The 15,253-nt window shown below is 46.7% G+C and overlaps 2 protein-coding genes and 1 pseudogene across 2 annotated transcripts; 1 reads left to right on the top strand and 2 right to left on the bottom strand.

The window, feature by feature from the left end:
• Window positions 1-2,411: 2,411 nt before the first annotated feature.
• LOC117837380 (uncharacterized) lies at window positions 2,412-4,267 on the top strand. Its single transcript, XM_034716994.2, has 2 exons — window positions 2,412-3,728; window positions 3,886-4,267. The coding sequence occupies exons 1-2, from the start codon at window positions 2,412-2,414 to the stop codon at window positions 4,057-4,059; spliced, it is 1,491 nt and encodes a 496-aa protein (XP_034572885.1). The 3' UTR covers window positions 4,060-4,267.
• A 1,286-nt stretch (window positions 4,268-5,553) lies between these two features.
• Window positions 5,554-10,847, bottom strand: LOC117837381 (uncharacterized; annotated as a pseudogene).
• On the bottom strand, window positions 9,300-9,881 carry LOC140221220 (uncharacterized). Its single transcript, XM_072290537.1, has one exon. The coding sequence runs from the start codon at window positions 9,879-9,881 to the stop codon at window positions 9,300-9,302; it is 582 nt and encodes a 193-aa protein (XP_072146638.1).
• Window positions 10,848-15,253: the final 4,406 nt, after the last annotated feature.

Genomic DNA, 15,253 nt, shown 5'->3' with positions numbered 1-15,253 from the left:
CTACATTGGTGTTGTCTAATAAATAATCTTAATAAATGATCTTATGCATTAACATGTAATCTTGAGACGACTTAACAAACAATCTGTACAATTTTCTTAATTTGCGCATGAAAAAAAATATTATGAGTGACCACAACTCCTACAATGGTGGAGTAGTCGTGTCAAACTAGCCTATGAGGTGGTTGTTTAATTCTGCGAAACAACGATCTCTCTCCTCACCCTCTCTCCTCCATATCAGCAAAAATCCTATATGACACTGTATGAGACGACCTAGTTTCGAAACTGCTGAGATGTAGCAATGTACTTGCTCACTATTCCAATTAGACCAGTTAGGTACTCTTCTTTCGAGAATGTGTCCACTGAGATTTAAGTGTGCTGCAACACAAAACAACTTTCTATGATCAACGATTAACATTTCAAGAGCGAAGGAGTTATGTTTCTTCGGTCGAAAAAAGTCAATTTTTACCCCTACTTCGGTGGGTCATCAAAAACACAATTGACGACCAAAGTAGGGTGATAACCCAAAATCAAGAGAGGGATGGCATCTTTTAAATTCTTTATCACTGTAATAATACCACTGATATGACAAGTCTACTTCTCTCTAGAATATGCTCCGTATCTTTTTTCTCCTCAGGGATTCTCTAGAATATATCATCCAAATAAAAACAAACCATACTTTATAAAGACCATTTCCATAACCATAACATCTTTTCTGTTATGTCACGTCCTTTTCGCACGGATAAGCATTAACTAACACGCTCATTGCACGTCCATTTCTTCACCACATTCTTGAGAGAGAAGCCAATCCTTTTTCTCCCCGCACTGATCCATCCAGTCTACAATCTTGGGATAAGCTGGCAGCAGATTACCATTACCGCGAATAAATCGAGATTAAAGTGTCCTAAGTTTGTAGCTTATTAGGAGTATATGATTCCAGCTCCCTAACACCTTTTGCAAGGTGGCGGCTGCAACTAGTAGCTCGATCCCCGTGCTAGGCTGCCACCATGTGCATCATCACAGAGACGAGGCACCATTGACGTGTCCAAACGAAGCCGCCTGCTTCGGTTCCCTCGGAGCTCATCAGACCACACGGACACGGTGAGATGAGATCGATGAGGGTGCCGGCGCCCGGTTTTCCCCATGCTACGACGGTGTCGCCCTGTACCGTTCGTTTTGGAACCTGCAAAGATCAGTTCGAAGAGGCCCGTACGCGACCCGATCGCTGGCTTGAGATGGGAGAAGCCGCACGACGCCGGCGAGAAAATTCCGGTCGGCCTCGCTGCTCGCGGCAGCAGTGGGTTTATGGGCGTGGCCGGACATGTGCATGCGGGATGGAGATTGGAGCGGTGGGATACTGGGGATGGATCAAACCCACGGCCATTCCGTCCTTTGCACACATGCCGCTCTTCATTTGGCCTGTGCTTTTAGCCTTCTTTTCGACTGACTTTGTAACGTTAGATCAACATGCCGCTCATGTAAATGTTGTAATTCTGAGATTTGAAACTGTAATTCTAAATGAGAAATTAAGAATTTTGAACGGTTAGACAGTGACGGTTGGTGCTTTATTCCCAGTTTCGCTCGCTGCCCCTCTCTTTCTCTCTCTCCTCTGCCTGATTGGGCTTTAGCTGCTGTTGGACGGAGGTAACACACGAGTATATTGGAAAAATAACCAGCTTTCAGCATGGAGTCGGCTTTGTTCCTCCGGAACGGAGGTTCTGGAGTTTGGACCAATCAAAGGAGACAATTAACGAGCAGTGGAGTATCTCCCTCCGATCTGTTGTTATGTTTGGTAAAAGCACGAATGGATTTATATGAAGTGTTGTTGCATGTATCAAGCTTTAATTTGTCCCGGACCCAGGTTGCAAAAATGTGAAGGAAGAGAAAGGCCGGAATCGACTCGAGTTATCCAGACTCTCGTCGTCGTTGGTCTTTGAGACTGACTAGCGACCGACCACGCTCCAGAGACCAGAGTCCAGGCTACGCTTACGCTTCACAGATCCACCAACAGGGGAAAAAAAAACTGAAGTAGCAGTCGAGGCCGAGCCGCATTCGGCAGGCCGTGTCGGGGGCTCACCATAACTGAAAGCCCAATTACATCTAAGACTAGAAGGCCAACCCAGGAAGCCCACTACAAAGAGCAACGCCTCACATTTTCCAGGTTCCAGCCGCAGCCAGGCTTCCAGCACGCACCCGCCAGCCGCGCCACCAACCGTCTTGCTCCCCCACCAGCCAGGCGGCCACCGCAGCTTCCACCTCTTTCCTTCCTCCATCGAGACAAAAGAGATGACCAGTCACGAAAAGGGGTCAGAAAATCGAATAAAAATCAAACGAACAAATAAAGAAGGGAAGCCACCGTCCCCCAAACTTCCCTTCCCAATCCTCCTCGCAGATCTCCGGCACCGGCGGCCGCCATGAACTCCTACTCCGGCGACCGCTCCTCCTCCTCCTCCTCCCGCCCCACCACCACCTCCTTCGACTCCTACCAGTTCGACTTCGGCGTCAACGCCTCCCGCTCCTCCGGCTCCCGGCCCCTCCGCGACCAGCGCCCGGGCGCGGCCGCCAACACCTCCACCAGGCCGGCCACCGGCGCCTCGTGGACGCACCAGCCCGCCAGCGCCAAGCCGGCGTGGACCCACCAGCCCTCCCCCGCCGCTGCTTCGGCGGCGGCCGGGCCCGGATCCGGGCCGACCTCCATGGTCGGCGACATCTTCGGCCGGAGCTGGTCCTCCGCCGCGCCCTCATCCGGGCTCGGCATCCCGCAGGCCAACAACCCTGCCCTCTTCAGCGACCTCCTCGGCTCCGCGCTCGGCGGCTCCGGCTCCTCCCGCACCCAGTCCAACGCGCCGCTCAGATCCGCCGCTGCGCCACAGGCGTCCAGGCCCACCGGCGCGAATCCCAATGCCAGCGCCAACAGCTCTACCTTCTCGATGGGCGGCATGGCGAGCGCGCTGCCGAAGACGACGGGAGCGCCGATGGGCTCCGGTGGATACGGCGTCGGTGGCCGGCCGATGAAGCCCGCGGGCATGGCGGCGACGGCCGGGGCGCAACCGATGGGGCAGAAGAAGGATCCGTTTGGCTCGATAGATCCATTTGCGGCGAAGCCAGGGTCCATGAATGCAGTTAAGCAGGCTAGCTCGGCCAAGCCGGATCCGGGATTTGGGGCGTTCCAGGGTGTGAGTTCCATCACAAACGCTGGATTCGGGAGCTTCCAGAGCGCTGATGCTGGATTCGGTAGTTTCCAAAGCTCTGGTGCCACGAAACCTTCCAGCTTTACGTCTCCACCCCCACCAGCTCCGGCGCCTACCCCTGCCGCAGCAGCAGCGAACTCTAGTGTAGATCCTTTGGACAATCTGTTCGCTTCAACCACAGCTGCACCGGCTGCAACCACGGCAAGCAATGTTGGTGGCGGGGGTGACATGTTTGGTGAGATGGATGGTTGGGTCGATGTGGAGGCAGAGTTCGGTGGTGGTGACAGTGGTGGTGCAACCACAGAGCTGGATGGCCTGCCACCGCCACCATCTGGATTGACAGTATCGGCTGCCAAGTCCAAGGGGATGGATAGCTACAAGGGAGGGCAGTACGCTGATGCCATCAAGTGGTTGTCTTGGGCTGTTGTGCTCATTGAGAAATCAGGGAAAGATGCTGACATTGTTGAGGTGTTGTCTTCAAGGGCTTCCTCATATAAGGAGGTTGGTGAGTACAAGAAGGCCATTGCTGACTGCTCAAAGGTATTGCGTTGTCCTGTATACATATTGATTGGCCTGAAAGTGCACTTTGATTAATATGGTAGCCAATTTGGCATGATATAATTGTTACTAGCAGACTTGAATGATGGTACAAAAATGTATTCTAATTAGTGAGTCTCTGGTTTTATCTCCTGTTCAGGTGCTGGATCAAGATAAGGAAAATGTCTCAGTGCTAGTGCAGCGTGCTCTCCTTTACGAAAGCACGGAGAAATATAGGCTTGGTGCAGAGGACCTGCGTTTGGTTCTGAAGATTGACCCTACAAATAGGCTTGCGAGGAGTACAATTCACCGCTTGAACAAGTTGGCCGACTAGGAAAGTCTTTCTAGCACCCTGATGTAATATTGTACTACCACTGTACCCCTTCATTGACAGGAGATTTGTGAGTTATTTTGAACTCTTTGCTATATACTGTGGCTTTGGGGGCATAGTTTGCAATTATGTTATCAAGTATGGAATCACAAATTTACATACAGTATATTCTTTGATTTGTATAATCTATATATTGTATCATTGAAAGCTATTACTTTGTGGCATGAGTTCTACACCATTTTGCTAGAATGTTGATGGTTTTGATGGGAGGCGTCAGGATGCGATATTTAGACAACTAAGGTATTGATTTGGCCTTAAGATTAAAAATATGCTGCTCATGACTTTTGCATAGATGATATTTCACAACATGATGAATGTTTGGACTCGTATCTTTGAATGATCATTAGCAGTTACTAGTGTCATTTGAACATTTACCACCTCACCCATGCTGAGTGGAGTTTAAGGTGGTGTGCTGTTTGAATCCTCTGCTATGTAATTTTGTCTTAAGTGTTGTTTTTTTTTTCTCTTTGGCGATGGATGCATACATTTGAAATTCCTAGTATTCCAGATATCTAGCTGATGTTTTTTGGTTATCTATTCATAATTTGTGCATTCATTTTGCTCCCTGGATAAACTAAATATGATAGCGGCTTAAGCAGATTAAGTCTTTTCTTCTTTATTGTTGGGTGTGTAGGGCGCTACTTTCCTAGTATAATGCACGTGGCTGAAAATTCTTTCTGGTTAAGTCTGTTCTTTGTGGGTTCATTTTGGCTGTAGGACCTGAATTTACAGATTCCAGAGTCCAGAACTCCAGATGCATGCAAATTTGAGGAATCTGCATGAAGGATTGTGTGGCCTTCTCATTCTAATGATCCTTGGTATTTTGTATCAAAGTTTCTCAGTCTCTTTGCTGTAAAGAGATTGGAGTCTTCGTTATCTTTAACCTTTTATTTTTCACCTAAAAAAACTAACATAATTTAACATTTCCTCCTGTCACGGCCGTGCGGCAGTGAGTGGATAGGATAGCTGAGAGAGGTTGCCGGCCGCTGGGCTGCCGGTTTCCTGCCCGTGGTGCGTGTGGGAGAGTCGCCAGGGTGGCGACGGCAGCAAGAGGATGAGAGACAGAGAACAAAGAGATGAGATAGTAGATTGAGGGCATGTTTGAATGCCAGCCACATTTTGCCATGCCTAACATTAAGTTCCAGCCGCATATGTGGCTTGCCATAATCTGTGGCAAGCCATAATCTGTGGCAAAAACAGTCTGTTTGGTTAGTGACTAAGGTTTGGCAAAATAATTGTGGTTGCTGTTTGGATTACTACCAAAAAAACTTGGCAAAAGGTTGTGGCATCTGTTTGGTTTGCAGTCATAGATGAATGAAAAACATCTCAAAGGCATAGTGATAAAGTTACCTATTTCTCGTAGAACAATCAATTTCAGCAACAATAAAAGTAACAATCGACATATGTTTGAACAATATTACAAGCACGAAAGACAAGTTGAGTCCAACGACAAACATATTCTAGGAGGTTTCAGTCAACAAGGTTTAGATTAAAACATTAATTACAAAATCAGCAACTAGCCAGGCATGGATCAGTACCACAGCCAAAATGAGCACACATCCAACTATATACATCCTAAGCCATCAGTCATCACCATAACCAAATGGAGCACACAGCCAAGTTTCTAGGCGCACCACAAAATATGAACAACCACCCTCAACAGTTAAGTTCCTAAGCACACTACAAAATATGAACAACCACCCTCACAAGCTAAGTTTCTGGGCACACCACAAAATATGAATAGCCACCCTCACAAGCTAAGCTTCACATGTTAATGCCTTCTTTCTCACATAAGAACTTGAACACCCAAGCATGCAAAGTATCACCACTTGCATTACACAACCAGCCACGCTTACCTTTATTCTCCTTGGTAGATAAATGTTCACCAACAAGAACCATCTAATCTGATGTTATTGGGATTGCCTCTAGTCTCTGTCATAATGCTGCATGAGGATCAGTAAGTTGTGGCATTTGGGGAGGGGCAGTGGCAACAAATGTTTCTCGAAGTGATTTCATTGTAGCAGTTATTTCTTCAGTGGATCTGCAAAACGGTTCTTGTTTTTTTGGCTTCTTAGTTGGTGAGTTCTTGGCTCTTGTATGTTCCTACTAACTTGACTAGTGCTGGAAGATGTGTTATCAACGGTTGCATGTTTGGTTGGAGTTGGCAAAGTGTCTGAATCCTCACATTCTGGATCTTCAGGCTGTGTGTAGCAATTCAGGTCAAATAGTTCTCTTGATTCATCACTATCTGAGCCATCACCAGCATCCATGCATGTATTCTGGTCCATAGCTAAGATCCATCAGCATTGGATCCTATGAATAGTTCTCTCATCTCATTGAACAACTTGATGGGCTTAGCAAGCAGGCATCTTGCTCTGTCCTGCGTTAAATTCAGTGCAAACAACTTAACCATGCATCTGGTTTCATCAAATGTATTGCCACTATTGCTCAATGCTGTTGCAATGTACTTCCAATTTTCCTTGTGGTACCTATAGTGACGGTCCACTTGATCAACGGTCACCCCCATAGCAAACTTCTTGTTTAAATCATTGGCACACAACATGAGATGTGCCTTCTTGAACTTAAATCCTGTATGTTGTTTTTTCAAATACTCCATGCACCATTCTAGCATGTACTTCGTCTGATCCTCATACCAGAGACCTCTATGAGTGGATGCAAAAGTGTCAGCCTTAGCCTTTCCCTTGGCCATGGCTATTTCCCATACAAGAGACATTTAATTAAAATCATATGGTGTAAATCAGCGAACAATAAGGAAATGTACAGAACAAATATCATAGAGAAAGGTACCAGAAGAAATATGATATCATACTTATATGTTCCATACAGCATATTGGTTACATAAACCTATTCTAGAGCTGCTCCTACTTTATCTTCCCACATCCTTTGAGCCATCACATCTCTTTTATTAGCCCATGCCACATTTTCCTGAAGTATGTCACTACGATTTCTTACACTTCGAGGCAGGGTTGTGTACTAAGTCGCATCATCATAAACATACTCATCTGGACCATCCTGTAAGATCCAATTATGAAGTGCACAACAAGCCATCACAATTTTGATTTGAAAACGAAAGGCTGATTTGAGAAGATTTTGAAACGATTCTTGAGGGTACCAAATGCTCATTCAACTGTAGTTCTAAGGGAGGAATGGCGAAGATTGAATAATTCCTTGGGGCTCTCAGGCTCCCTGGTCCCCCTATACTCTTGTAGGTGATATCGGGTACCACGGTATGGGGGTAATACACCAGGTCTTGCTCCATATCCAGCATCAGCTAGGAAATATTTGCCTACATCATTATTTTTTTTACAAATTAATTAGCTAAGAATATAGGTGAAGTTTCAGATTGCAGCTGTTAGGACATAATGAGGTATTCCTACCTTCTGGTATGTTAAGCCCATTAGGACGTGATAGAGCATCTTGAAGCACATAAGAATCATGGGCTGAGCCCTCCCATCCAGCAAGAACATATATGAATCTTAGGTCAAAATCAACTGCTGCTAGCACATTTTGGGTGGTAATTAACTTTCTACCCCTAAACCGATCTTGCATATGGAAAGGTACACATGCTGGTATATGTGAACCATCCAAAGCTCCTATGCATCCCTATGAAAATATTTGTAAAAAACAAATTAGATGAACATGACACCTAAAGTGTACTCGAAACATTGATTATCAATTTTGATGTACCTTGAAGTAAGGGTGAACTATGCCCGGAGAACTTGTTATCTTTAAATGTGTCTCAACAGATCTGATGCATATAAGGTCACGAGCAAGGGTACAAAGGGCATCTAAATAAGATGGAAATACCTACTAACAGTTTCACTTGACCTAATAAACTCAAAACCTATTGATCTGTTTGACCAACGTTGCCCAACACAATGAATAAACATGGCAACTTGTTCCTCTATTGTGACATGAAAAGTCTCCTCTAGCAAGGCACGCGATCTAAGTTCATCACATAGTCTATGGAAGACAGCTTTCCTCATACGCAACTCATTTATGCAATGAGCCTCGGTACCATGATACAAACGATTTAGACGTGACAATCTTTCAACATCTCTATCTATCATGGGAGCATAAGTTATGGCCCTTCTTCTTTTTCTTGATTTAATCCTATACTGGTATGAACACCGGCAATTAATCTTCTCCTCCACATATAATGGCAGTAGTCCAAGTAATACTACAAGTATAATTTTCTTTGGCCCATCTTAAACATACATTCAGAAAAGATGAAAATCAGTAATAAACTAGAAAGTATCAAGCATACAGAAGAAAGGAAAGCTAACTAGCAATACAGTAGATGGATGCACGCATCTCGCATGGATTTATTTCTTCATCAGAAAATCAATTGCAAAGGAGGAAAATCAATTACCTTCTCTGGCTGCAAGGGGTTGCCGTGCTTGAACCTTCTTTACCTGCAGGGATTGATTGCTGCGCATGACCCAACACCATGAGATGATGGATCTTCACCTGCTTCACTAATTTGTGTCAGATCTGCACACATGGAGGATTTAGTGTTGCTTGCTAAAGCGAGAAGGGACTAGTGCTGCGTGCTCACCTTGGGAGATCTGCACACCTTGTTAACCTATAGCCTGCAGGGACTGGTGCTGCGTGTTGCTCCCCTGGACGCATGGTGCGCCGCCCTCAGCGTGGCGGCCAGGCCCCTTGGCACGCGACGCTGCCCCCTGGGCGCGCGCAGTCCCAAGCGCGGCGGTGGCGGATGGCCTGGGATGACGGCTTTTTTTCATAGTGGAAAGTGAGGTCCAGGGGAGAGCGGTAGGAGTGCCTTTTTTATTGCGGTGGTAGATGGGAAAAAATCTCTTTGGCGCATCACGGGTGTCGCGGCAGCAAAAACGCCCGCCACACTTTTGCTAAGGAAACATGTGGCGGGAGGGTTTCATAGCGGTGGCGTGCCATATACGTGTTTGGAACCAAACACTTACCAAAACTAGTGTGGCAAACTTAATGTTAGGCGTGGCAACATGTAGCCACCAACCAAACATCCCCTGATTCAAGCCTGTTATTTCTGTTGCACTACCGCCTATAAGTAGTCCAGTACAGATGCACCAACGTGCTAGAGTCCCAAGCTAACACTAACAACCAAATCTAATATGAAACAAACTAGGACTTTGCCACAAACTGCACCAACCGGTGCCTTGTCCCTAACGCCTCCTTCTCTGATATGATATACCGACCATAATATCTCTCCCCTCCTTCGGAAACAGCTCATCCTCGAGCGTTAAGTCAGGATAGCGGCTCTTGAATGTCTTGACGTCCTCCCAAGTTGCCTCACTAGCAGGGAGGCCCTCCCAGCGCACCAGCACCTGCCATTGGCCCCGGGCAAGGCGGCAGCGTAGCACGGCTGATAGCATTGGTAGAACACACCCCTGGAGCAATGGAGGCAGGCGCGACACAGCAGCAGGAGCCTGCCCGTGGAATGGTTTCAAGACGCCAACATGAAACACGTTATGAATGTGTGCCCCTGGTGGTAGTTGCAAGCGGTAGGCGACATCACCAATGCGCTCCAATACTTGATAGGGCCCGTAGAAGCGCGGAGAGAGCTTGCCCTTGGTTTGCTGTGGGAGAGAAGCCACAGGACGATGTAAAAGCTTGACCCAGACCCAATCGCCAGCACCAAATGCCATCTCTGTGTGCTTGGCGTCGTAGTACAGCTTAGCATGCTCCTGAGCTTGAAGGAGTCTTTCACGAGCCTCCACTAGGAACTCATCACGCTCCAGCAACATCTAGTCCACCATTGGCGCCTGAGCATTGCCCTTCTCGTAAGCAACCAGGGTCGGTGGATCCCTGCCATACACCAGTTTGAAAGGCGTCGTATGAAGCACGGAGTGGTACGCCATGTTGAAGAAGTACTCGGCCCATGGCAGCCACCTGAGCCACTACTTGGGACGATCTCCGGTGAGACAACGGAGGTACATCACTATCACCTTGTTTGCTGCCTCGGATTGGTCGTCGCTCTGCGGGTGAAACGTGGAGCTCATGTGTAGCTTAGTCCCCGAACGCTGAAAAATTTCATGCCACATGGTGCTTGTGAAGACGGGGTCACGGTCACTGACTATAGATGCCAGCATGCCGTGTAGGTGCACAACCTCGTCGAAGAAAGCGCGAGCAACAGACGTCGCAGTGTAGGGGTGGCCAAGCGGAATGAAGTGTGCTGCCATTGATAGACGATCTACCACCATAAGAATCACCGTCTTGTTGTTGACACGCGGCAGACCCTCAACAAAATCCATGGCGAGGTCACTCCAAATCTGTGCTGGAATCGGAAGCGGCGAGACCCGACGGGTGAAGGTGGCTGGTTTTGTTGCGTTGACAGGTGGAGCAATCCCGAACAAAAGCTTGCACCAGAGCCTTGTCACTGGGAATTTTGAAGTCGGCGCGGAGGCGATGGAGCGTGCGCTGAACGCCCTCGTGACTAACCTCGTGCGCATACGCCAGAAGCTGCTGAATGATAGGAGCAGACGTCGGAACGAACACCCTGCGTGAAACCGTTACCAGCCCATCTTTGACAACCCAGTTCGGCCCCTTGTGCCCAGCCCCCACCTCCTGAAGAAGCCGTTGATAGTCTGGCATGGCAGCCAATTGGAGGCGCAATTCGTCCCAGAGTTGGGCTGCCGGTTTCCTGCTCGTGGTGCGTGTGGGAGAGTCGCCGGGGCGGCGACGGCAGCAAGAGGATGAGAGACAGAGAACAAAGAGATGAGATAGTAGATTGATTCAAGCCTGTTATTTCTGTTGCACTGCCGCCTATAAGTAGTCCAGTACAGATGCACCAACGTGCTAGAGTCCCAAGCAACACTAACAACCAAATCTAATATGAAACAAACTAGGACTTTGCCACAAACTGCACCAACCGGTGCCTTATCCCTAACGCCTCCTTCTCTGATATGATATGCCGACCATAACACTCCTCCCTTTCATCATTGATGAGGCAGGAAGAGGTTTGCTGTGCAAATTTTTAGGTTTGTTTTACCTTCGTTGACCAGGAACCTCCAAATGGTAGAATGCCCCTATTATATATTACTCCTTTTTAGATGTCATAAACTTGTATATTTTCCTTTACGGAAGCCACAAAGAACCACTGTAAGGGAGAGTAGCATGTGGTTATATAAGTTTTCTGTAACTGAGGTTTAACTGAATGTGGCATGAGTCATCAGTGCGTTCTCCACGTAGGGAGTGCTCAGCAGTTACATTGGAACTAGATCAGGTCTTTACCTTTGGTGAGTGGACTAAACAATTGCTAGTCACAACAATATGTTGCCATATGGATATTGGCCGCGGTTTGAGTTTCTGCCAACTTCAAGCTGTTTATTTTGAATGTTTTGGAATTTGAGAATGTGATCCTTTGAGTTGTCTTAAGATTTCTGTTATAATCAAAAGTATCCTTTGGGGGAAAAGGGATCAGCGCATGGTATTTCTGCCTGAAGATGTATAACTCATGTACTGTGGACGATCGCGAGTGGTATTAGAATATAATGTAATCATGGAATCAAGTGGTTACTCAGGTGTTTGCTGTGGTCCCTATTAATATTTCGGTGAGACTATGTACTTGTGGCCACTACGTTTCACGGACTGCAGCCGCTGATTGTGCTTGATATGGGATACTGGGGTCTGGGGGTGAAGTTTATGAGCTGCTTTGATGATAAAGAAGCTCGTACTACTCTGATTTCCACTTCAGGTGAGGTGGTCTCAACTGATAGGCTGGCGTTCATTTGGCTTCAGCATGTGTCCACATGCTGCATGTCGGCATTGACATGTGGAAGTGCCCTCTGCAAATGCATTTTCTCCGGAGCTCGCTGAGTGTGTCCGCGTGGCTGTTTCTTGACTTTGCTCTCCACTCGAGTCAAAATTATCGGTCTCTTCTCTGGAGTAAATATCCTGCTTGACCTGGAAGAGTACTACTACTATACTATAATAATGTGTGCGAATCTAGCACACTAGACACCACTGCACCGACCTGCTGTCTGCCCATAGTCAACGTGAAGTGGTCTGCCAGAATTACATGACCTCGTGCCACGCTAATGTCGCCACTAACCAAGCGCTTTGGCCTTGATTAGTGCTCGATCAAAAAAATACACGTACTCCTAACACATCGCTATCGGATCGTATCGATGCTCTCTTTTCCCTGGACGGCAAGATACGGGTGGGTGTCGATCGCCTTTCCTCCCGCGCTAGGGCGGCGGCTACTTGTATTAGCATGCTCATCTCTTTGGCTGTCAGCGTATCTTTCGGTGAGATGGACACAAGGCTCCTTCCTAGCTACTGCAACGGTGAGGCCTCGAGGGGTCACGTCGTCGCGAGGCGGGGAGCGCAGGTCAGCAGTGAGCGAAGCGCCCTAGTTGGGCCAGACACTGGCGTTGGTGGCGGTACGTTAATAAGGCTCGGTCGGTTGCTTTCCAGGCTTACGGGATTGAATACCATCTCGTGCTTTTGATTTTTTTTATTTTTTATTTTACGAATTTGCAGAAATAAATAGGAGATCCAAAAAATTGCAGAATTAGACCCATGCCGCCGGATCAACCGGTGGTATACGGCTACTGCCGTCTCAACTGGTGGTAAGAGAATATACCATCGGGTGAAACGGTGGTAGCTTCGTATGTGCGTCACGTCAGCTACCAAATCCGCTTATCACCTTCTGATCCGGTAGGCGGCACACGGGTTGCAACGGTGCGTGGGACGAGGCTGTTTACGCCATGCCATCCGGTGATATCTGGTTTCCGCCGGATCAGGGGCGGTAACAGGTGCCGCCGATTCAAACGGCAGGAGTGGGATCGTTACCACCACCTGGTTCAGCGGTAGCTGGCCCGTGCCTTTAAAAGCCGCGGAGCGGCCGGGGCAGAGCGCACACGCATTTCCGGAGGAAGCGGAGGGAGGCGTGCGGTGCTGTCTCTGGAGGAAGTGGAGGGAGCTGAGAGGAAGGGAGGGAGCTAAGAGGAAGGGAGGGAAGAGGAAGAAAGGGAGGGAGGAAAAGAGAAAGAAAGGGAGGGAGGAGAGGAGAGGAGGAGAGTAGGGTGAAGATTGAAGCTCAGATCTTCGCTTCATTTAAGGTATTATTACAAATCCCCTAGTTTAGCTTAACTCGTAGTTGGTAGATGTAGTAGTTGATGTAGTAGCTATATAAATGGTGTAGTGTTAAGTAGAAAAATAGTTGTTCATATGAGACATAGAAAAATATAGGTTTGTCGGTACAGTGGATTTAGCTTAGTTATTTATGTTATACTCAAATTAGTTTGCTGATTTATTTAGATAAATTTGAGATGAATATTATTCGCAATGAACAAGCTATATTTTATATAGGTATTCAGAATCTAGGTGTTTTAGGGGTTAGTTGAAATTATTATATTTAGTTATAATTTTTGTTCATGTCGTGCATATCTTTATATAATGTTTCGGAATGTAGGTTTGTTTAGGGTTAGTTAAATTTAGTAATACTCTATGTTAATGTCGTGTATATTTACAAGGTAAACTAAAACTAATTTGTTCATATATTTAGATAACTGTAGTATTGTTATTATTAGCAATGCTCGAGTTAGATGTTTCTATTGTTGTTCAAATGTAGGTGTTGTTGGAGTTAGTTAAATTAAGAACATGAGAGTAATAATATATGTTCATGTCATGTATATTGACAGACACGTCGAAAAGTTTATTTTTCCAAATGTTCTATGATCGGGAGGAGGTTAGATTACCAAGACCAAGAGAGAAGACTTGGACTTCAATATACAACTGGCTATTTAAGGCTTTTGATCTTGATAGAGATCAAGTTGAGCTGTCTGTTAGGACTGTAGTGAGGTTACGGCCTGACATAATATTTTGGGAGTTGATGCCGCTTTAAGGAACTCAGAACTGGAGGGCCTATGTAAATGGTTGTACTAAGCGCGGTTTACCGCTGATATTGTTTGTTGAAGTGTTCTGAAAGATTGGGTCTACCAGTCAGATGCAAGAAGAAGTGGGAGGTGGTAAAGTTAGAGCCGAAGAAGGTGTGAAGAGTACTGATAGGCAAACTAAAGAAGATAACGAAGATGGGGTAAAAAAAAATGATGCGGAGGATGAAGATGCACCCCGTGACCCAAATGGTGAGGCTGATGAGGGAGAATACATCCCTAGGTTAGTTGAGCAGGTAGAGAGGGAAGGAGAAGAGGACCATGATGCCATGGATGATGACTCATTGGATGAGGATGATGCTAATCCTATCCTGCGGATCTAGTCAACTTATGACCATTCTAACCTACAGGTCAATGTGGGGAAAATGTCCCTTAGAAGTACAGGAAGAATGAGGTTTATATCGGTGCTTTATACCCTAGTGGGGATGAGGTGAAGGCAGCTGTGAAGCGATGGTCCACTTTATCTTTGCAACGGCAGTTCAAGGTGGTGAAGAGCAACTCGACAGTGTATGATGTGTGTTGTGTAAGAAGTAATTGCCTGTTTAGGGTGCACGCATGAGAGGGGAAGTGGAATGATTACTGGGAGGTGACTAGAGTGGTGAAGCACCAATGCTTGCTGGATGAATTGGAAGAACAACACCGCAACCTCACTGCTGATTTTGTTGCTCAATACATGTATCCTCAGATAGTGGAGAATCCTAGCTACGAGCCCAAGTCGATTATTTGTGCCACAAAGGAGAAGTTCAAGTACAAGATTAGCTACCACAAAGTTTACCGAGCCAAGAAGAAGGCGTTGGAGATGAAATGGGGTACATATGAAGTATCGTATGATAACCTCCCTACCCTATTGCACACCATATGCCAGAGGAACCCAGGAAGCTACTTCGACCTGAAAGCCTATCCCTGTGCTCAGTTTCCAGACAAACAGGTTCTGCAGCGGTCATTCTTGACCTTGGGTCCTTGCATTGAGGCTTTTCAACGATGTCGCCAGTCATTTGCATTGATGGCATATTTTTTACTAGAAGGTATAAAGGTGCAATCTTGACAGCTATTTGGTCCGACGGTAACAATCAGGTGTTGCCGCTGGCGATCGCCTTTGTGGCGAAAGAGTCTGGAGATAGTTGGTATTGGTTCTTGAGGAGGGTTAAGCACATGATTGTGAAGGACGTGGAGGGTGTTTGTCTAATTCATGATTGGCACAAAGGCATTCTACAAGCAAT

Source organism: Setaria viridis, chromosome 9 (genome assembly GCF_005286985.2).
Source record: "Setaria viridis chromosome 9, Setaria_viridis_v4.0, whole genome shotgun sequence".
In the NCBI taxonomy this organism is placed as follows: Eukaryota; Viridiplantae; Streptophyta; class Magnoliopsida; order Poales; family Poaceae; genus Setaria; species Setaria viridis.
This window is presented reverse-complemented; position numbering and strand designations above follow the sequence as displayed.

What these genes read in the sequence shown, in the direction of transcription:
- LOC117837380 (XM_034716994.2), top strand. Translation starts at nt 2,412, where the DNA reads ATGAACTCCTACTCCGGCGACCGCTCCTCCTCCTCCTCCTCCCGCCCC. An exon ending in CCATTGCTGACTGCTCAAAG is followed by an intron (nt 3,729 to 3,885) that starts GTATTGCGTTGT and finishes TCTCCTGTTCAG; the next exon opens with GTGCTGGATCAAGATAAGGA.
- LOC140221220 (XM_072290537.1), bottom strand. Translation starts at nt 9,881, where the DNA reads ATGTTGCTGGAGCGTGATGAGTTCCTAGTGGAGGCTCGTGAAAGACTC.